The sequence below is a fragment of the Pagrus major genome, chromosome 10 (genome assembly GCF_040436345.1).
Source record: "Pagrus major chromosome 10, Pma_NU_1.0".
NCBI classification, from domain to species: Eukaryota; Metazoa; Chordata; class Actinopteri; order Spariformes; family Sparidae; genus Pagrus; species Pagrus major.
Genome location: NC_133224.1, coordinates 3505926 through 3528255, shown reverse-complemented (window position 1 = coordinate 3528255; position 22330 = coordinate 3505926). Strand labels below are relative to the sequence as shown.

The following is a 22330-nucleotide window of genomic DNA, read 5'->3' as shown; positions in this document are numbered from 1 at the left end:
TAATTAACCTACGACTAATGATTTGGCCTCTGTGGTGAGCGAGTGTGTGTGTGTGTGTGTGTGTGTGTGTGTGAAAGAGACAGAGAAATTATGTGAGTGCTTTGCATTTAAGTGTGCGTCTGCGTGTATCTGTGTGTGTGCGTTCGTGTAAATATATGTTAATTTGATTCCCAGATATGATGGATTATAGGGGCTTACGATAACGACAGTGAAACTTCTCTTCAAAGCTCCGAGTTCGTTTCCATAATTCCGTTTGGCACTCGGATCAATAAAGTTTTCCGAGTCAAATTTAAAAACGGAGCCCTCGTCCAAATGCTTTTCATTCTTCCCGTGCCATTTCCCTGTCCCCGGTTGATTTTTTTATTTATTTATTTTTAAGGAAATGAAAACTGCCGCCGCGCCACCTGGGGACCCCGGGCACCCCACCCCTCCCCCGCTTTCTCCCAACGACAACCGGCTTTGTTTTTGATTTATTCGATTGAAGGTATTTTTCACTCTGATTTTGTTGTTTAATGTTCACTTCTTAACCAGCTCGTGATTGACTCTTTTCCCAACACGCCGTTTTAACGCGGGTTGCTTTGCTCAAGGGCATTTCGACAGCGGTTCCTTCGAACATCAAATACTCAGCTATTGACATTTTAGAAGATGTGACACCGTTCGACAAGGTTCATTCTCACCTTAATCAGACCGTTCTCTTCTGGGTTATTTTCAGGGATTCAGGAGGATTTAATGCTGCTGACACTACGTCAATAAAGTGGACAGGTTGAACAAATGAAGGTGTTTTTGTTACCTGCAGCTATCAAGGACTTTACATTAAATCTGGACACGATCGAGTTCACTCCTATGAAAGCTGCTCAGTCGAGCCAAAAGAAGCTCACAGGTATGAAATGACCCAGATCTCCGGTGTTGTTTGGCCCGTAGAGCGAGCGCACTGGAGACTTCCGGTTTAATTGTGCGGCTCGTCTAGACTTTCCAAATGTTGTTGGACTGAAGGGCTCAAATTATGATCGCAAAATGAGGGGTTGTGATGCTCAAAAAGATCCATCCACTGTTTTAGAGATGCTTCTTTCACAATGTAAGCTTAAAAGTCTTTTTGGGCCCTGGTGCGTCACGTGACGATGTAATTACACAGTTTGGCCACTATGACAGTGGCACTCTTCTGGGGGCTCAGGTGAAACAGGTAACTTGGAAGAAATCCACGTACCAACTCGGATAATTACCTGAAGGTTGTAGACGACGTACAGCTTCGTTAAAGTTGAGTAAAGTCCTCTACACAGATTTAGCTAACTTTTTTCTTTTTGGCTAGGATAGCTTAACAATTAGCCCTTTCTTAAACTGACCAGAGTCAGCTCAATAACTCAAATGTTGTAGCTAATTATAGCTCGTGTTTTCATTTAGCAAAGGCACTAATAATGCTCACATTAAATTGCTAGCTGCTACCAGGTGAGGTGAGCTGGTGTGCTAATTATCAAATTAGCAACAGCTGGGTTTAGCTGACCCGACACAAAATCAAGCACGCGGATCAGTGGTGATTAGTAATCAGATACGTTGTATGTTTAAAAACTAGCTTGTTCCCGTCGCAGTTAGCTGAAGATGCTAGTAAGGTCCTGTTCCAATAAAAGGTGAGTGATGTTTGTTTTCTTGATTTAAAATGCAGCTGTTGTTCTTCATATTGAAACCTTTATTGCGACCGTGCAGCTCCTCGCTTTACGCTTTTTGTGACCTTTCACTGCTTCATTTGTTCCTCATGTTTGTCTTCCATCATGTCTTTTCTTCGTCCTTTCTTTTCCTTAAATCTTTTTAAGTTTCATTCTTCGTCATCCCCTTTAATCCTCCTTCCTCCACCGCTCCCTTCCTTCCTCTCGTCTTCCCTTCCCTCGTCCCCTCGCGCCGCCTCCTCCGTCCTTCGCCTTAAGACGAGGTCTATTGATTTTACACACCTTGTTGAAATTGCGTCAAATACACACTCACCGTCTCTTTATTCATCTCTATCTACAACACACACAGACACACACACACACAGGCACGACGGTGCGGTGTGACAGCCAGGCTGACAATAGGTGGCTGTCACAGTGATTGATGGCACTGATTATATGTTAATAATGAAATAAACATTAAAAAAACACATTTAATAAAGCTCTCCATTAATGAACCAACCACACTATCCATCTATCTATCTATCTATCCATCTATCTATCTATCTATCTAGGAAGAAGGATGAAGGGAGAGGGAACAAAGGACGACAGGAGGTTCAGGTATGTTGCTTATAATACATTATTAATATTTATCTGTTATATCGTCATTTTAACATGTATTTGTTGTGGATATGTGAAAAGTCCTTGCGACCCAGCAGGAGAGTTGACTTTCACATCAGCAGTTTTTAAAAAAAGACAAAAAAAAAAAAAGTTGAAAAAGTTTTGGAGAGGAGAAAGAGAGAGAGAGAGAGAGAGAGAGAGAGAGAGAGAGGAGAGAAAGAAAGAGAGTATTTTGGTAAAAACAGAAAGCAGGACACAACTGTAACCGACGGCAACCATCATCAATCAGAGTTTGAAGACATCGCTGCTGGCAAAGACGACAGGAACAGAGAGAGAGAGAGGAGGGGGCGGCGTCGGGATGAAGGGATGTAAATGCAAAAAGAGAACGAGTTAAATATAAAATACAGGGAGCGAGAGGGCGAGAGAGAGAGAGAGAGGGGGGAGACGGGTGATGTTTGTAAAGGTGGGGGAGAGACGATGATGAGCGAGAGACATAAGAGGAGAATGGGACAAATGGGGAGAGAGAGAGGTGTGTTTTTGGCCTCTTTAGCTGTTTTATAAAGAGGAATTAGGACAGTGTAGTCACCCTGAGACCTGCTCTCCCTCAGTTACTCTCTCTTTCGTCCTCCCTCCCCCTTTTTTTTTCCTCTCTCAATTTTTAGTCTGACCACAAAGAGACACGAAGAAATTCACCCCTGAAAATTCATGCGACTATCTGCAGGGCTAGCGGGCGAGCTAAACTTATAACGTTTTTTTTTTCTTTTATCGTTGTACGTCACTTATGTCACATTTCACGAATGTGCCGGAAACAGAAGAGAAAACAACTAGAAATGACTCGTTTGACTGTCATAATTTGAGACATTGGGTCCAATAACATTTGGAAAGTGTAGACGAGTCGCACGATTAAATTATTTAGTCCCCCTTCAAGTTAGCCGGGCGCTAAACCGGAAGTTAGCCGGCTCGGTCAGCGATCCAGGAACAGAAATGTTGAATTTAAGCTGACAGAGATAGCTCCATCAGATAACCACCTATAAAACCACAAATATGCCATGTTTAACCTCATTTAAACAAAAATAATGCAAGACAAAGTTTCAGTTAGTAAGCTGTAGTCGTGTTAAAAGCCGATGCTAGATGCTACAGGGTTCTTTCAGCTCCTTAAAAAGTCCAAAGATTTGCTGTAGGCTGTCAGGAAACTGTCCCGCTCGGTATTCCTACGGAAAAAACAAGTATCGTGTGTTTGTTTGATATTGTATAACAACACAACGACAGCCATTAAAAGCAGTTTAAACTTAGCTCTTGTTTGCGTTACGTAAGCTAGCTACAGATGTTGCCATCTGGCTGTGTATCCTTCTCTTTATCGTCACATTTGGCTAGCTAACAAGCTGAGACGGGCCAAGATGCCAAAGGGAGAATTAAAGCAAGGTGTAATTTATGCTGAAAGACTTTGATATTATGTGTATATATATATATACATTTATTTATTTCTTCTTTTAAACCAGTCTCCACCTGTTTAGCAGAATGCTGCAACACTGTTTTGCTGTGAAGCTCCAGAAATGTTTTGTGGACCACGAACCTTCACGTCACTTTCCGTCAGCATGGGGTGAGTAGAAAATGACTCAATTTGAATTTTTTTGGTGGCCTTTTCTTTTAAAAAGGTCTCAAAAGACATTGAACATGACTTGAAAAAATGTGCAAGAGTGTACAGACAGTCGTCTCAACCCGGTTTCAGTATATAAAGCTGATGAGGTAATGTTTAAGGATGTATTTGTATTGGTAGACGTGTCGTACCTTTACCTCAGACCGTGCCTCCCTCCTCTGGAGCAGCATCGCAGGTTATATTAAAGTAAATGGTGCGACGCAGCTGCAGCTCTCACTTCCTCCAAAGGTCAGCAGGAGGAAGACGGTTTAAAATCGGTCGTCGGCGCTAATTTACATGTCAAAGTTCACTAAACTTGGACCGAACGCAGAACTCTAAACTCTGCGAGCTGATTCGCTGATCAATTCTGTTTAAATCTAATTGATTTGAGCCTGAAATCTGAAACTATCACAAATACTGCTGTGCCCATAACTCTCTCTCCTCCTCAGTCTCTCCATCTTCCCTCCTCTTCCTCCTCTCCTTGTCTTCATCCCTCATTCATTTCTCTACTTCCTCCCTCTCTCCCTCGCTCTCTCTCTCCCATCCTCCTCTAAAGTCTGTTCTTTCTGGATGAGCAGGTTTTATGAGCGGAGTGATAAAGAGAAGGGGGGATGAAGGGCAGAGAGGGAAGGAGAGGTGGAGGACAGAGGAGGGGGACGACGGGAAAGAAAAAAAAAAAAGATGGGGACAGAAAGAAGTGGGAACGGGAATGAGCTCAGTCTTTATTACTCCAGACTGGATATTACCCAAGAACATTTTTTATTGCATGAAATGTCTGTCCCTTCCTCTGTCTCAAGGTTTATTTCTGATTTTAAACTTTTTTTTTGAGCTGATCCGTCAACAAACTGCAGGAAAACATGGAGGCAACATCCGTGACATCGTCCACATCCACAACAAAGACACACGAGAAGCAGTCGATGTATCGCGATGTAGCACGTTTTCATTTGACTTGTGTTGAGAAACATTTTATAATCTGAGAAATCAAGGTCAGTATATCACGTCAGTGCAACAAGAGTTAAGCTCAAGGGGCGTCACACCATCAGACGTGCCCCATGCGGCAGGTTTTCTCCTTCCTGTGTACGTCAGAAAACGTTGTATAGACGTTTTCTGACTCTGGGATGGGTGGAGAAAATGGCCGAAGTGAGGCGATACGCCCAGGTGTCCTGCCGCGACGTGTCAGAATTGAGGGAATGAGGAGGAAATGTGCAGGAAGGGATGGAAAAAGGTATTTAATATAAACTGTAGTATTGAAAAAAATCACAAGTTCGACCTCATGATGGCACGAGAGGAAGAGTTGAAGCGATAGTTGGGGTTGACTTGTCAGTGTGTCACCTGAAGTAGATGACCGTCAGCTCTCGCAGCACGTAGCATCGACAGGGAAGCAGAGTGTTGAACGTCGTACACATTAGCACGTTAGCTAACTCAAAGCTTGACTCAAAGCACCAATGTGCCTATAGTATGGGCTAACAGAGGTGCTAGCATGGCTCTTGTTTTTGGGTTTTCTTGATAAGGCTAGCATGCTAATGCTACATCTAATAATGTCACTGCAACAGAGCTCCTAACTGTTGTATAATGACTAAAAAAAACAGTGAAGTATTCAGTTTTTCTTTTAAAAAAAAAGCCAATTAATAAGTCATTTTTGCACATTTTTACATGCTAGCCGACTAAGCTAAGAAGCATGTTGGTGGTGATGTTAGCGGTACAGCCCCACTGTCGATGCTTCATCTTATTCTTCACATTTTATTTTATATGTTTTTAAACCAAATTAAGCAAAATGTAGCTGCAAGATAAAACCTGATATCAGCTGTAAGAGCAGTTTACTGGACACAAGCTGAATATTTAACAGCTCATCATCGTTATCGATAAAACCATTTTCCACCTCGTGTGACGGTAAAACAACAGGAGATTTTTTATTCAATATTCGGCGTGTCCATTAAGTTGTAATTAAGTTGATGATTGAAAATAAATAAATAAATTTAAAAAAACCTGCTCGTATGGAAACGAAGCGTCGCTGTCACTCCGCCCGGCCTCCAGTCGCTCGCTCTGCAGTTTGACACTTGGTAATTGTGTTGTTGAATTAGATTATTAAAGAACACAACTTGAGCCGCCGTCGTCAACATCATCGCTGGAGGCGCCGAGCATGATGGGAAAAGACACACACGCACGCACACACACACACACACACACACACACACACACACACACGTGTCATCTCAGAATTACTGTATATCATCACAAACACGAAAGTTGCTTACATGCACGCAATGTCATCTGCTGCACACACACACACACACACAACACACACACACACACAACACACACACACAACACACACACACACTGTAATGAAAGCTGCGGGCTATTGTGTGTGAGATGGATGGTTTGACTTTAAGCTTGTATAAATAAAAGCTAAATAAATCCTGATGGCCTCTAGTGATGGCTCAGATACAGCAGCAGTGTGTGTGTGTGTGTGTGTGTGTGTGTGTGTGATGTTTGTATATAGAAACACTTTGGACAAGAACTGAGGTGTTTGTGAGACAAGAGTTTGAAAAGACACACACACACACACACACACACACACAGCCCGCGGCTCTTCTCTCATTCATGTTTTCGTCCCAAAGTGAAACAAAAAAAAGAAAATTATAAAAAGCCGGCAGACCAATGTCACCCAACGCCCTCCCTCCCTCGCTCCTCGTCTCTTTCTCTCTCGCCCGTCTTCACTGTAACTCTTTATTTTTCCTTTTTAAATCTTCTTTCGTCCGTTTTCTTTCCTCTTTTCTCTTCCTCGTCTTCTCTTTCATCTCTTCACCTTTCACTTCCCATTGATCTGGTGATTCACAGCTGACAGTCTTGGTCTTTGCTGCAGGTTGTCGCCGAGCTGAACGTGGTTGAAAAGTGATTTTTAGATGACTGGATGTTTCAGCTGAGTCCAGATGACTGTATTTCAATATGAGACACCACTAACCTGAACAACAAAACAGGCTGTTGCTTTACAAAACTACCAATAGGAGCGACAGTCTGATGATCTGGTAAGTTATAGGTAACACGCTAACACAGCGTCTTCATGAGACAGGGTCAGTGGTGGAGGTTTGGACGTAACAACCCACCCACAGGCTGAAGAGGAAGGAAGTAAGTCACTCCAAAGACACTGTGAATGAGTTCACTCAAATGTTCTGTCCTCGGAAAATATCTTCAGGGACAAAAATGATCTGATGTCCAAATTCTTAGAAAAATCTAAATAAATAAAAAATGTGTCAAAAATTTTAAAAAGTCAGATTTCGGAGAAAAATGTGAATTCTGATTAAATTTTTTTTTTTGAAAATTCTGAGAAAAAAGTCAAAATTAAAAAAGTCTGAATTTCAAGAAAAAAATATTTTTTTTAAAAAATAAAGAAAAAAAGTCATTTTTTAAAGACAAATGTCAGATTTTCCGAGACAAAAGTCTGAATTCTAAGAATTTTTTTAAAGAAAAAAGTCTGATTTCTGATTTAAAAAAAGTGGATTCTGAGACAAAAGTCAAAATTAAAAAAAGAAATCAGATTTTGGAGAAAAAGGTGAATTCTGAGGAATTAAAAGTATGAATTTTGAGATAAAAGTGAATTCTGAGAAAAAAGGTCTGAATTTTGGAAAAAAGAAACGTTTTGAAAAGTCAAAATGAAAAAAAGTGAATTCTGAGACAAAGTCAGATGTCTAAGAAAAATGTCTGAATGCTGAGGAAATAGTCAGAACAAATTTAATAGTCAGATTTTTGAGGAAAAAAAGTGAATCCTGAGAAAAAAAATCTGAATTTTGAGAAAAAAGTAAACATTTAAAAAAAAGTCTGGATTAAAAACAGAGACCTGTGATGCAAACGTTCCAAGTCATTGACTTTGTTGATCTGTTCGTCCACCTGACCTCCTGTAACAACGTCACTCCGCTGTATTTCATGACATTTGATGACATTCAGTCACAAGAATTCCTCGCCGGGAAACCTTTAATGATTAAATGACCAACGCTGACGTGTTCGTGGTGGATTTTGTGTTTGTGATATTTAGGATAAAACACTAACAATCATTATAAAATGGCTTTAATTCCCAAATAAATGATAGTCAGCTGACTTGATACAAAATGTCTGGTATTAAGAAAATGACCTGTTGTTGATTTAACTGAATTTGGAGGATTTCAGGCTGTTCTTTGGTTTAGAAAGTGAATGAAGACAGTTCATGAAAAACAGCAGATGTATGACGGTAACACTAAAACAGACCAGCTCTTTAAGTTAGTAAACACCTTCATCAAACTTTATTACCTCAGTTACCTCCGTCTGCTCAGTTGAAGTCCAGGTAACTTTCCTCGAACATACATCATTGTCAAGCGAGACTGTACATCCTGCAGCCGCCCAGGGAGTTTCTCCTCACTGATGAATGATATTATTTCCCCTCCCTGCTGTCATTCATGTGGTTTTCAGAAGTGAAAGTGATAAAGAGAGATAATGTGAGGAGGAACACCACACTGGATGCTGGAACTCTGAGAAACAAAGACTTGAACATTGTCATTTGGTGCTGGATGAAAAGTCGGGATGAACCAGAGTCAGCAGGTTTTATCTTCTGAGGAGCTTCTGACAAAATTACATCTGAGACAATTCAGTCGTTGTTGAGGTGTTTGATTCTGGACCAAACTCAGTGGAGGTCCAACTAAAAATGTGTCTGAAATAACAAAACAGCCCAGATTTACTGTGCTTTCCACCATTTTTTTCCTCAGGACACAATCAACGACATGTCCGAGCTCTACGGCTCCAAACATGCCGATATTTGCTTCTGATTGGCTCACAGCAGAGTGACATCATAACTGAAGGTGACAATAGGTCTGTTTCCTCATCTCAAACACACACTATGACATGTATCAGGACAAGTTATTTAAAAAGTCTGAATTTCAAAAAAAAGTCTGAGTCCTGAAAAAAAGTCGGAATTTTTAGAGAAAAGTTGGAATTCTGAAAAAAAGTAAAATTTTCGAGAAAAAGTCCGAAATTTCAAGAAAAAGTCAAAATTCTTAGCGAAAAAAATCTGAGTTCTGAAAAAAAAAACGGAATTTTTAGAGAGAAGTTGGAATTCTGGAAAAAAGTCGGAATTTCTGGAAAAAAGTCGGAATTTCTGGAAAAAGTCGGAATTTGGAGAAAAATTCGGAATTTGGAGAAAAATTCGGAATTTGGAGAAAAAGTCAAATTTCATAGAGAAAAAAATCTGAGCTCTGAAAAAAATCGGAATTCTGAAAAAAAAAGTTTTGAGAAAAAGTCGGAATTTCTGGAAAAAGTCGGAATTTTGAGAAAAAGTCGGAATTTTGAGAAAAAGTCGGAATTTTGAGAAAAAGTCGAAATTCATAGACGAAAAAAAATCTGAGTTCTGAAAAAAGTCGGAATTCTGAAAAGAAAAATCTGAATTTCCTAAAAAAGGTTGGAATTTTGAGAAAGTCTGAATTTCTGGAAAAAAGTCGGAATTTCTAGAAAAATTCTGAATTTTGAGAAAAAGTCAAAATTCATAGAGAAAAAGTCGGAATTTTAAGGAAAGAGTCAGAATTATTTTTTAAATGATTTCTTTGTGTGGCTTTATTAACAGGACAGCTTCAGAGACGACCAGGAACAGGATGAGAACGAGGGGGGCGACACGCAGCAAACGGCCCCAGACCGGCACTCGAACACGGGGCTGCTGCAGCGAGGACGAGGCCTCTGCACATGTCCGCCTGCTCTGCCAGCTGAGCTAACGGGCCCTGAGAGTCAGAGTCCTGAGGAGAGTCGAACATGTAATTTGGTGCTGGATGAAAAGTCGGGGATGAACCAGAGTCGGCAGGTTTTATCCTCTGAGGAGTCTGACTGTCTGACAAAATTACACCTGAGACAACTCAGTCGTTGTTGATTCTGGACCAAACACAGTGGAGGTCCAACTACAAACAGCCCAGATTTACTGCAGATCTTTATAAACATACCAACTGTGCCACCATTTTGATCCAAACATGCTTCTGATTGGCTCACAGCAGAGTGACATCATCCATGGAGGTAACGCTGGGTCTTCTGTCCTCCACAGAGACAAACACAGAATGACTGGACGAATCAGGACGAGTAATTCAACGGGCCTTTTGTGTGGAGCCCCGGACTCTTCCTCTGCCGCCCTCTCGGGGGACGAAGAGCATTTTACAGACAAGTTTTTCCACTTTTGTCCTCTCTCGTCACCTCCTCCTCCTCCAAGTTTGCTCCTCTTCCTCTCTTTCTCACTCTCCACATCCCAAAGTCCATCTCCAAGTTCATCTCGGTCATTATAACCCCGCAGAGAGAGATTCACCTCCACTAAGACCTCATCTCTCTCTGTCTCGCCCTCTCGTCTTCTCCCTGAGTCCAGCTCCAGTCTGATCATTATTAGTCCTGAGAGACAAATTATTGCCCTGGTGTCTCTGACTCTCTTTATCCCTCCATCCTCTCCACTCCTTTCTTACTTTGTCTCCCCTCTTATTTATTCTCCAGCGCCCCAGCTTTTCTCCTCCTTGACCCCTCGTTCCCCCTTCACTCGTTTATTTGGACGTTTTCTCTTAATTTCTCTCTTTTGGATTCAGTTTTTCCTCCACTTCCTGCTCTCTCTTGCGGAGAAATGACAAAAAGTGGACACGGCAGTCCTGTGTTTAAATTTAAATGTTATTTTATGACATTAATAGAATAGAAAGAACAGATTTCTCTGCGTCTCGTCGTCTTTTTCTCGCCTTTTTCCTCTTTTCATTCAGTCAGGGTTCCTCAGAGTAATGAGATTACACGGGATTATAAAAGCCTGTCTGTCTGTAATCCACACCATTCAATCCCATTTCACTGTTTAAACACACACACACACACACACACACACAGACACACACACACACACACACACACACACACACACACACACACACACACACACACACACACAGCAGTAATTAATTCTCTCTGGTGCTCCATGATGATCTCTTCTATTATTCTTTCCTCGTCTTTTCTCTTTTAATCCCTTTTCTTCTTCTTTTGTGGTTTAAATTATCGCCACGTGCCACTTAGTTCTTCTTCCTTCCTTCCTTCTGTCCTCTTTTCATCCTTCCTCCCTAATTTAACTCCTTTCTTTCTTCTTCTTTTACTTATTTTACATCCAGCATCCTTCTTTCCTCCTGCCTTTCCTCTCTTTTCCTCCCTTCACACCTACTTCCTTCCTTGCTTCCTTCCTTCTTTCCTCCCTCATTTCCTCCTTCCTTTCCATCCTTCCCATCTAAGTCCTTTCTTGCTTCCTTCACTTCTTCCTTCCTTCCTTCTGTCCTTCCTCTTTTCATCCTTCCTTCCTAATTTAACTCCTTTCCTTCTCCTTTTACCTATTTGATATCAAGAAGTATCAAACGCTTCCTTCTTTCCTTCCGCCTTTCCTTTCTTTTCCTCCCTTCACACCTACTTCCTCCTTGCTTCCTTCTCTTCTTATTTCCTTCCATCCTTTCCGTCCTCTTTTCATCCATCCTTCCTAATTTCAGTCCTTTTCTTCTTTGTGTTCATCTTCATCTTCCTTCCACATTTCCTCCTTCCTTTCCATCCTTCCTTCCTTCCTTGCTCCCTTCACTTCTTCCTTCCTTCTTTCTGTCCTCTTTTCATCTTTCCCTCCTAATTTAACTTATTTCCTTCTTCTTTTACTTATTTTACATCAGGAAGTATTAGAAGCATCCTTCTTTCCTTCCTCATTTACTCTTTCCTTTCCTCCATTCCCATCTACTTCCTTCCTTCCTTCTTTCTATCCTCTTTCCTTCCTAATTTCACTCCTCTCCTTTTTTGTGTTCATCTTTAACTTATTTTACATCCAGAAGTATCAGAAGCATCCTTCTCTCCTTCTTCCTTCCCTCCCTTCCCAGCTACTTCCTTCCTTCCTTCCTTCCTTCCTCCCTTCCTTCTCCCCTCACCTCCTCACCTCTCCACCTTCAGTCTGATGTTGTTCACTGATCAGCGGTCAGTGTGTGAAACATGCGTCCGTCTCGCCACCAGAGCTCGCATTTGAGTCATCACTGGACACAAACACGAGGACACGCACGCGCACACATGGAGCATGGTTTGAGAGGCTCGACTATAAAAAAAAAAGCGACGAAGAAGAAAAATAAAAACTTCCCGTTTGCGAATCAGGGCAGCTCGTGAGAAAGTTTATGAAACAGCAGAGGGAAGAGATCTGACCGATACCCTGCACACACACACACACACACACACACACACACACACACACACACACACACACACACACATCAATGGAGTGTAATAAAGTCCTCCCACTCTCTCTCCACCAATCACATCCTCAGCTCAAACAGGAGTCTTCTCTGATTGGCCCACGCGGCTGTCAGTCGTGCGTAACGGAGGCGGGACCAGGACGGGGGCTGACCTGGAGTCTGATCCAGTCGCTTTTACGCACAGACCGGACAGTCCGCTTTCCACGCACGGATAACAAGAGTGAGAGCGTGTTGTGGATAGAAACAGAGAGAGAGAGAGGAGAGAGAGGGAGAGAGAGAGGGGGGAGGAAAATTAGGACGAAGAGGAAAAAGTGAGAGGAAGAAGACGCAGGAAGACGCACAAGTGTTTTCCCAACTGGAAAGAGCGAGAAGAAGAAAAGTGTGTGAGTGTGTGTGAAGGCAGAGAGAGAGGAGAGTGTGTGTGCGCGTTCATCACTCTCCACTCCTTACACCACCTCCTCCATGTCGCTCCCCGGCTCCCCTCCGCTCCTCTCGCCGGGGTCTGGCGCCCCAACTCCGGCCGCGCTCTACCGCTCGGGCCCGGACGCGCTCCACACCTCCGTCGCCTCCACCGGCACCTCCAGCCCGGCGCACACCAACTCCCACTCGCACTCCCACTCCCTGTCGCCGTCCCCGCGGCTCACCAGCAGCATGCTCAGCGCTTTCCTGCCCGGCTTGGGCAACGGCGGCGCCGCCCCGCTGGTGTCCGGAGGCGGCGCCGCTCTGGGACCTCTCGCCGGGCTCGGCTCGCTCAGCTCGGCCGGCCTGACCCCCGGCTCCCCCGGCTTGGCGCAGACCTCCTCCAACCCCGGACTTTGCAGCGAGTGCAAGCTGGTGGAGGTGCACGGCGTGAAGGTGGCCAGCTTCAACGTGGACGGCCAGGAGCTCATCTGCCTGCCGCAGGTGTTCGACCTCTTCCTGAAGCACCTGGTGGGCGGGCTGCACACCGTCTACACCAAGCTGAAGCGGCTGGACATCAGCCCGGTGGTGTGCACCGTGGAGCAGGTGCGCGTCCTGCGGGGGCTCGGCGCCATCCAGCCCGGCGTGAACCGCTGCAAGCTCATCTCCAGGAAGGACTTCGAGACGCTGTACCAGGACTGCACCAGCGCCAGGTCGGTCCGCACCTTCACCACTTTCATATGTCTCATGTTTTAACCCGAAAAGTGTCCAAACTGAGTCCGCACGGCTGCAACTTTTCGGTTTGTTTGTAGCGATTAAAGTGACTTTAGGGACTTTTTCTGCGCGGCTTATTTTCCTCATTTTTTCTATGAGGTCTGGTACAGATTTCCACTGTTTCTGTGGCTGCAAATCACCTGTTCTTCCATCAGAAACAGCTGATTCTGGTTGGTCTGCTGGATACTTTTAGAGGAAATATTTTCTTTAAGTCAGGCTGTGATGGGAAAGAGAGAATTTATGATTGAAGTCATCTTTACTGGTGATTTTCCTCGTGATTTCTTTGCCTGAACTCCCCTCAACTCAGCTGGCCACCATTAACTAATTGCATGTTGTTGTGTGCATGGATCACAGTGACACTCCTGCCAGACTCCCTTTAAAAAAATGGCAGTTTTTAGGAGGATGTCCAGTTAAATATTCATTAAAGACTCAGAGGCTTGTTTGCGTAATGGTTTTATTACTGAGACTTCCTGTTCTGTTATTCTGCTTAGGTGTCGAAAATGATGCTTTTACTGTATCGACTGTGTGTGTGTGTGTGTGTGTGTGTGTGTGTGTGTGTGTGTGTGTGCTGCTGGACACATGTTTTACGAGTTCTGTGGTTTATTGAAATAAAAACACACTGACGGCAAACAAACGCAAAGCAAACACCCGTCTGTTGACTTTAGTTATGGAAAAGCTTCTCATACTCATAATCCATTACTTTATATCTCACCGCTCAGTGTGTGTGTGTGTGTGTGTGTGTGTGTGTGTGTGTGTGTGTGTGTGTGTGCGTTTATGTAAGTGTTAGTGTGTGTGTGTGTGTGTGTGTGAGAGAGAGAGAGAGAAAGGTTTCCTGTGTGTGTTTGTAGGAGAAATGCAGCTTTAATGTGTGTTTGTGTGTAAACAGACACTTTACAGAGTGTTTTTTTTTAATGCCTGTTGTGTATAACGGTCAGTGTGTGTGTGTGTGTGTGTGTGTGTGTGTGTGTGTGTGTGTGTGTGTGTGTGTGTGTGTCACCTGCTCGCTCACACTGTTTCCATTACACTCACCGCTTCGTCTTTTCAAATTAAAACTCCTGTCCTGTCCTGTGTGACAGTTTTTGGATCTCCACCATTTTGAAACCCACCAGCTGGTTTTAAAAGCACAAAAGGGGCCGAAGCTCATAAATATACCATCATTTTGAAAATAATGTTAGAAGTTAATTAGAAAAACCTGAGATTAGGTGACACCAACAACTAATCTGAAGCAAAAAGCCTTCATGCAGGCCGAACTCTGAGATAAAACCTCTTTTTTCTGTCATCTGCGCAAACGGAAAGTTAAATTCAGGGTTTTTTTTGTCGAAATGTTAGCATCAAAATGCTAAATTGGATGAAGCATAAAGTGACACGAGACCTTGGATGTCCTCAAACGTCTCGGGAAGAGAGATATCCTGTCAGTTTGGATTATAAGTGCTCAATTTCTGGGAAACAAGCTGCACAGCATGAGTATTTTTAAAATAAGAGTCTTTTGTTTGACTTAAGTTCTTTAAAACCGAAAAACTGATAATGTACTTTTATTTTTGACATCAGTTGTTTCGAACACGCAGAATCTCGTCTCAGAGCTGCTCTGTATAACTGCAGAACTTGCCTCAGAATTATCATGTTTTTAGATTTACTTCAGTATCAAATGAATCAGTGATAGTTGTCGGTACATCCATAAAAATACTGCAAACAGGAACTGCTAATAGCTAATTCAGCATACGTTTAATGTTGCTAATTGCCAAAATGACTTTGTTGTTTACATGGAGAAAAAAAGGCTGTTAGTATAACAGGAAGACATTTTTACATCAGATCATGTGATACTTTCCACTGTCCTTCACTGATAATACATTCCAGGACAAACATGACTTTTATGAGGGTTTTTCCAGACAGAGAAGGTCACGAAACCAGGAGATCCACTGATATTTAAAACATGTATGAGCAGAGTTGGTCCTTCTTTCTTCTCCTGTCTTCTACTGATGTTGAGTTTCAAGTAAAACGCCTCTGTCCTTCCACTCGTCTCTTAAACGTTGGAAAAAAACGCTAAAAATGTGTCACACATGAATACAGATTAGTCACTTTACATCCAGCTGTGAGGGGAAGGAGGAGGCAAAGATACTGCGTCAGGTGAAGGACAGGTGCATGCTTAATTTCTAAAAACAACAGGAAGAGTAAATGTAGTCTGGTGGAGCGCCTTTTTGCGCTAATATTCACATTTTTTCTCAGTCATAACTGAGTCAGATGTCAACACATAGACTCGATAAACACATTTTTAGATTAAGTGTGACTTGCACTTCCCAAGGTTATCATTATTTTTGATGTCTGTTTTCAATAAACGTCCATAAAGCAGCTTAGAAGTTATATAAAAAAAACGCTTTGTATAACTGCAGAACTTGCCTTGGAATTATGACATTTTTAGGTTTTCTTCAGTATCAAAGTAATCCAGTGATAGTTGTCTGTACATTTATGGGAACATTGCAAACAGGAAACCTTAATAGCTAATTCGGCATACTTGTATGCTTATTTGACGGAGTGTAAACAAGCTGTATCTCAGCACCGAAGTCACTCAACATTATACTTGACATTTAAATAGTTTCAAGACTTGGAGCACGGGGTTGATGATAAGCGTCTATTTCTGAAAACAACAACAACAGCAAAACCAAGGAGGATGTAACATGGAAGTGCTCTGGCTTTATTTCTGGAAACTCCTTGAAAAGTCCTGGAATTTCACATCAGGGTCGCGGTGGGAACGCTGGACGTTGTCCGCGCTCGTCTGTGCTTTCAGCCCCGGTTTATTTTTGTGTCGCTGTCCCGAAAGATGAAAGTGATAGATGGAGAGTTTGAGGTGGCGGTTGCTCAGTATCAGCTAATTATTAACAGTGTATTGTGTTGCCGTGGTGTCACTGGATTGCTGGAGAGTGACCTCTGTTTTTTAGCTGACCACACACACATGCAAGTCTATAGTTTATTAAGCTTGAAATGCTCCGTCTTGTTTTTGAAGAGGACGGTCGCTTCTTTCTGTCTTTGCCGTCCGTATCAGGGGTGTATTTCTGTCTCTAATTGTCTCTTCTCCTTCGTCTTCATCGCCGTCTTTCACCTCTCTCCCTCTGTCTCTTCATCTCAATCACTCGGCCTCCTCTCGCACTCACACACAGCGGTACATGTCAGGGGCAATAATGGATCATGTGAATGCGCATGAAACAACACGGCTGGAGAGCTATTGTTGTCGGACGCACAGCGAACACACACTCCTCTCCCTCTCCAATCATATTGGCATTCCTCTAATGCCTCGCTCTCACACACTCTCGCCCTCTCTGACGTTGCTCTCTGGGAAAAGAAAGGAAAAATTAAAAGCTGAAAAAAAAAAGGAGAAAACTCCCACTGGGCTTCTGCATACTTTGTCTTCTCGGCAACCATAAAAGCAACGTCCATCTCGATCGATATTACAGTTTATGTTAACTTGTGTTGTGTTTCTCGATGACGTTTTCCGCTTCAGCTGAAGGAAAGCACACAAAACACAGAAATAAAGCAGCTGTGCAAAGTGAAACAGTTCCCACACATCCTGCTAAAGTTGGAAAATTAAATATGAGTTATTTAAAGGAGATGACATCAACTCTGTGACGTGCAGGCTTCAAAATACCCCGATGGTGTAGAGGCTCAGACCTCACCGCACACCAGATCCCTCCATTACTCACTGATAACGAGCTTTTCTTTAATGCTGGAAAGGTCTGAGTGCCACTGGAGGGTTTGTGGGGTTAACATCGGCAACACTTCACCCTCACGCTGATGGAAAGTCAGGTGAAGTTTAGTAGCTCACAAAACATTTCTGGAGCTTCTCCTCAACAACTGAAGTAGATGGAGACTTGTTTTACCTTCGTCTTCAGAAGCTCCAGGATCACAAACTGATTTAAAAAGATGTTGTTTACACCTTTTTCAAAGCTGCTAAGCTAAAAGCGTTAGCGTGCACGCCGTCTGAAGCGGGTGTACGAGCTCGACCGCATGTAGAGGGTGTAAATAATGTCTTTTTAAATCAATTTGGGATCTTGGAGCTTCTGAAGACTTAGCTGGACGAGCTGTATGGAGCCATTTTATTGTATTTTGTGGTTGTTTTTAAGGTTTTAAAACAAGTCCCCAGCTACTTCAGTTGTTTAGGAGAATGATGAAACGCTGTTTTGCTGCGAAGCTCTAGGAATGACTAAATTCTCATTTAAGGCTGAACTGTTGTTCTGGTTCAAAAATATATTAATCCTGGGTCTATTAGGTTTGTTAAAGACCTCATGAGTAAGTGGCAGATGTGCCGATTGTGTCAGTAGATCGAAGTCAATCAGAAGAAAGTCTTTTTTTTGGTGTAACTACATTTATACAGTGAAAAAACATGGCCTGACCATAAAACACCTGTTTTTTTGAATGGAGTTTGGTTGAACAGGGTGTCAACTCACAGACGGGCCGAACAGAGGGTGATGTTTTCGACTCCTCTCAGCTCAGAGATCCCAAATTAATTTGAAACTATTTTATCTACACCCTCAACATGTGGTCGAGCCTCAGCGCCCACTCGCTACTTCAGTTGTTTAGGAGGACGTGGACGGCGAAACGTCACCTGACTTTCCATCAGCAGGGCGGTGACGAGACGATGTCTTGATTTTCATTTTGGGGCGAACTGTTCCTTTAAACTCGGCTGCACAGATGAAAAGCGATGGAAGCAGAAGAGTAAAACTCAACGACGATTTGCGAAGCGCTATTTTTAAAAACACACTGAGGCCTCCTCTGTTTTCGTCTTTGCAAGAGTAAGGCTCTTATTTTGTAGGATATCGGTTGCGTGCTCCTTCAAAGTAAAACTGAATATTCTCTGTTTTTAACCAAAGCGCTGATCTTTTTTTGGGAGCAGAGACACTGCTTCTTCAACACCTCCTTGATTTTGTGTGTGTGTGATAGTGTGTGATAGTGTGTGTGTGTGTGTGTGTGTGTGTGTGTGTGTGTGTGTGTGTGTGTGTGAGAGAGAGAGAGGGGGGAATCGATAGTGAGTGACAGGAGGGAGGGTTGCTGATGTCGGAGTGTTATTCTGGGCTCTCCTTATCACGACAGGCTGTTAGAGCCCACACACACACACACACACACACACACCGATGATGGAGGTCGTATTGTTTGTAACACAGGGGGAGCAAAGTCGTTTTGTTTTTGTGAAACATTGCGGCTTCACACGCACACACACACACACTGGCAGAATAACGTCCACACACACTCAGCGTGAACTCCTTTCATCAATTTTGTGTTTTTCATTCTTTGCATGGGGCATTAAGTTCTTTTAATGGAGCACAGTGGTTTGTAAAACACACACACACACACACACAGACACACAACACGGTCAGTTGTTTTGCCTTCTGGCTGAGGTATGTCTGTGAGTGTGTGTGTGTGAGTGTGTGTGTGTGTGTGATTGTCTGGCGAGCACAAACAGAGCTATCAGTTGTCACACTGTGTCAGGTTACATCTGTGTGTGTGTGCGTCTGCGGCAGTGTTCATATTCGCCTGTTTTCGTGTGTGTGTGTGTGTGTGTCTTGCGGATATTTGTGTGTATTGTTTCTGTCGGTGTTTTGCTGGTTTGTGTGTGTGTGTGTGTGTGTGTGTGTCTGGTTTCAGCTCCGCTTTGTGCTGCTGGTTAATTGATAAAGGTTAAAGCGTTGGCTGGCGAGGAGCTGAGGTCACCTCGCTGCTGCTGCTGCTGCTGCTGCTGCTGTGTGGTCGTGTGCTTTAAGAGCGTTTACACACAGTTTATCATCATCGATCGGAGATGAATTGATCGGTCATCCAATCAGAAACGAGAATCCATAAAGTGTTAAAGTTTATAAAGATGCTTTCATGAGCGTAGGATCACCTGAAACTGAGAGTTATTGTGTTTTCTTGACCTTTTTAGAGTGAGACTTTTATCTTCCACCATGTTTCTGTGGTGGCCCAGAAGGGACAAACCAAACACTGATGCTAGAGGAGGGACTGTCACTGATACCGAGGGGTATTCAGTTGGTCGGAGGTTGTATAAAGTCTTTACCGCCTCCAGGGGGCGCTGTGTGACATCTGATAAACTGCCCCGAGTGATGTCACTTGAGTCGGCGTCGGTCGTCTATGTTCACCTTGACCTCCGTAGGCGCCCTTCACCTCTGCTGCAGGCTACATCCGCTGCTACTAGCATGACGCACACACCCGAATGTCCTACTGGACTGTTGGTGGTTGCGTTGCATTGTGGGTAATGTAGGCGCAAGAATGCGTGGAGTAAAAGAAGATGATGCTCTCTGGTGTTTTTATGCCAGTATTTCTTTTTTCTGATGTAAATCACACCTGCTGATGTCTCCGATGTGAGTTTGGAAGCTGGAAATTTCCATTTTTAATATTTATTTTTGACTAATTATGTCAAATTTCAAGATGTTTATGACCAATTAGGTATTTATTGATCTAATGATATAAAAAGCCGGTCGGTAGGTGCAGATTTTTGCCAAAACTCAACATGTTTTCTTTGTTTTTGACGGCTGGTGGTTTAAAATCCGTCCATAACTCGACGAATGCTTTATTTTTTACACCTTAATCATAAAGAAATGAAGCTCAGACCATCTTTTAGCTTTGTTTTCATTATAAACTGTACAACTCGACACTTTTACACGAGATGAGATTAAAAAAGTTTGTTTACTTCGTGCGTTTCTCTTCAAGTTTCTCACGTCTTTGAACCATCGCCACAGATAATACTGGATTCTGATTGGCCGGAGGGGCGTGTATTATTTCATCCTCAGCGCTCTGATGCAGGCTGTGTGTGTGTGTGTGTGTGTGTGTGTGTGTGTGTGTGTGTGTGTGTGTGTGTGTGTGTGTGTGTGTGTGTGTGTGTGTGTGTGTGTGTGTGTGTGCGCAGCTGTTTCGACAGGCTCCAGCTGTTCGTGACAAAACACAAAAGTTCCCATTTTTTAAAAACTTCCCTAAACACGAGCACTTCTGACTTTGACCGCAGGCTGTAGTACGAGCGGTGACACCCGACGACGACCTGTTGTCAGAAACACGTCTGGTGTGAAGCGAGTCGCTCGTTCTTCACTTCCTGTGTCCACTTTGAGTTTTATTACGGTTTTCTGTGCAGAGTCTCAGAGGCCGAGGAGGTTTCATGCTTCACTTACCAACCAGCCACCGACCAACCAACCAGCCGGGGCGAGAGACATAGAGATGCTCTCTCTCTCTCTCTCTCTCTCTCTCTCTGTGTTTGAAAACAGAGCGAGAGAGAGAGAGAGAGAGAGAGGTGAAGATCAAAGCAAGAAATATGACCCTCTGTCACCACAGAACAGAACTGATCCTCTCCCCCCGTGTGTGTGTGCATGTGTGTGTGTGTGTGTGAGGGTGTGTGTGAGGGTGCGGACTGAACAAAACAGCGAGAGGGGAGAGGCAGGTCAACGTGTGTGTGTGTGTGTGTGTGTTGGGAAATAGATAATGTTTCACAAAGGCTGTTTCAGTCTCAACTTCAGAGTCTGTTAAAGGAGGAGGGTGCGAGAGACATTAACAATGATACAGAGAGAGAGAGAGAGAGAGAGTGAAGCTAAAGTTTGTGTGTTTTAAGCTGTCGGCTGGTTAATAATCTGTTTTCTGTCTCTGAATCTGTTTAACACACTTTGGTGACGTGATGTTCACGAGGAGGTAACTCACTCGTCGGTCTGCTCGTTCACTTACAGGAAAAGTCTTTTCTCAATCGACAGAGTCAAAACTCACCTGGTTCGAGCTCCTCACATGTGAATATCTGCTACTAATGAGATAAAAAGTCAGAATTATGAGATTCAATTGTATATTTCACCTTTCTGTCTGCCTCTGTCGTTCACTGAAGCAGTTTCAAGGCTTCGAGCTGAACTCTGACTTTATTTTCTAGCCTCGTCTCTTTTATTTCAGCTCACTTTCCTGTTTCTTCACCAGTTGTAATGTATTTTAAATGTAATCTTTGTGCCTTGTAAAGCACTTTGAGTTGCCTTCTGTCTGATTTGTGCTTTGCAAATGTTCTGGCCGTGTTTTAAAAAACTAAATAAATCAAAATTACCAGATTAAAGTCGTAATTCTGAGATTACAAAATTGAAATTAAAAGTAAGTCAGGAGGTTAAAATGTCGTGATTGGATGAAAAGACAAGAAAAAAGTAAAAAAAGAGGAGAGGAGGGAGGAGGAGGAGGAGGAGGAGGAGGAGGAGGGTGTTATCAGCAACAAGATTATTTGATGCCTGTGAACACACACACACACACACACACACACACACACACACACACACACACCTCCTCGCTGCACTTAGCAGATTGGTTTAGAAATCACATTAGGGAGTGTCACAACAGCTTCTCCTCTCGTTCACCAGGTAATCTCTCCATCCTCCTCCTCCCTCTGTCATATCTCTTTCCTCTGCTCCTCCTTTCACCTCCTCCTCAGGTCTAATCTCTCCCCTCCAGATCTCCCGTCTCCTCTTATTCCTCCTAATGTCTTCTCATCCATCTCCTCTTTCTCACCTCTTCACTTTTCTCTCCTCCTCCTCCTCCTCATCTGTTCATCCTCTCCTCCTCAGTCTCTCCTCTTCCTCCTCCTTCACCAGCCTCCTTTTCTTTCACCTGTTCCTGTTCTCCTGTCTCTCCTCCTGCTTTCTCCTCCACCTTTGGGTCCATCTGGTCATCCTATCATTTCCTCTCCCCTCCAACCACCTCCTCCATCTGTTTATCTGATTCCCCTCCTCCTCCTCCTCATGTTTCCTCTCCTCTCTCTCTCTCTCCATTCAACAGCCTCCTTTTCTTTTTCCTGCTTCTTCTCTTCCTCCTCTTTCACCTCCTGGTCAACTCTTTCCTTCTTCTCCCCTCTTTATTTCCTCCTTTTCCTTCTTCTTTTTCCTTTTTCCTTCTTCTTCTTCTTCCTTTTCTTCTTCTCCTCCCTTTAGTTCCTGCTTTTCCTCTTCCTTCTTCTTCCACCTGATCTCGTCTCCTCTCTCATCCTCCTTTCTTCCTTCTTTCAGTCCATCCTCTCCTCTCCTGTTTTTCTCTCCCTTCCAGCTTCA

At 43.2% G+C, this 22330-nt stretch overlaps 1 protein-coding gene across 1 annotated transcript in view; it reads left to right on the top strand.

The window, feature by feature from the left end:
- Nucleotides 1–12326: 12326 nt before the first annotated feature.
- Nucleotides 12327–22330, top strand: part of dachb (dachshund b) — an 85526-nt gene continuing 75522 nt past the window's right edge. The window contains exon 1 of the mRNA XM_073474432.1: nucleotides 12327–13237. Coding sequence (XP_073330533.1) covers nucleotides 12588–13237 — 650 coding nt within the window. The 5' untranslated portion in view covers nucleotides 12327–12587. The remainder of the gene's footprint in view (nucleotides 13238–22330) is intronic.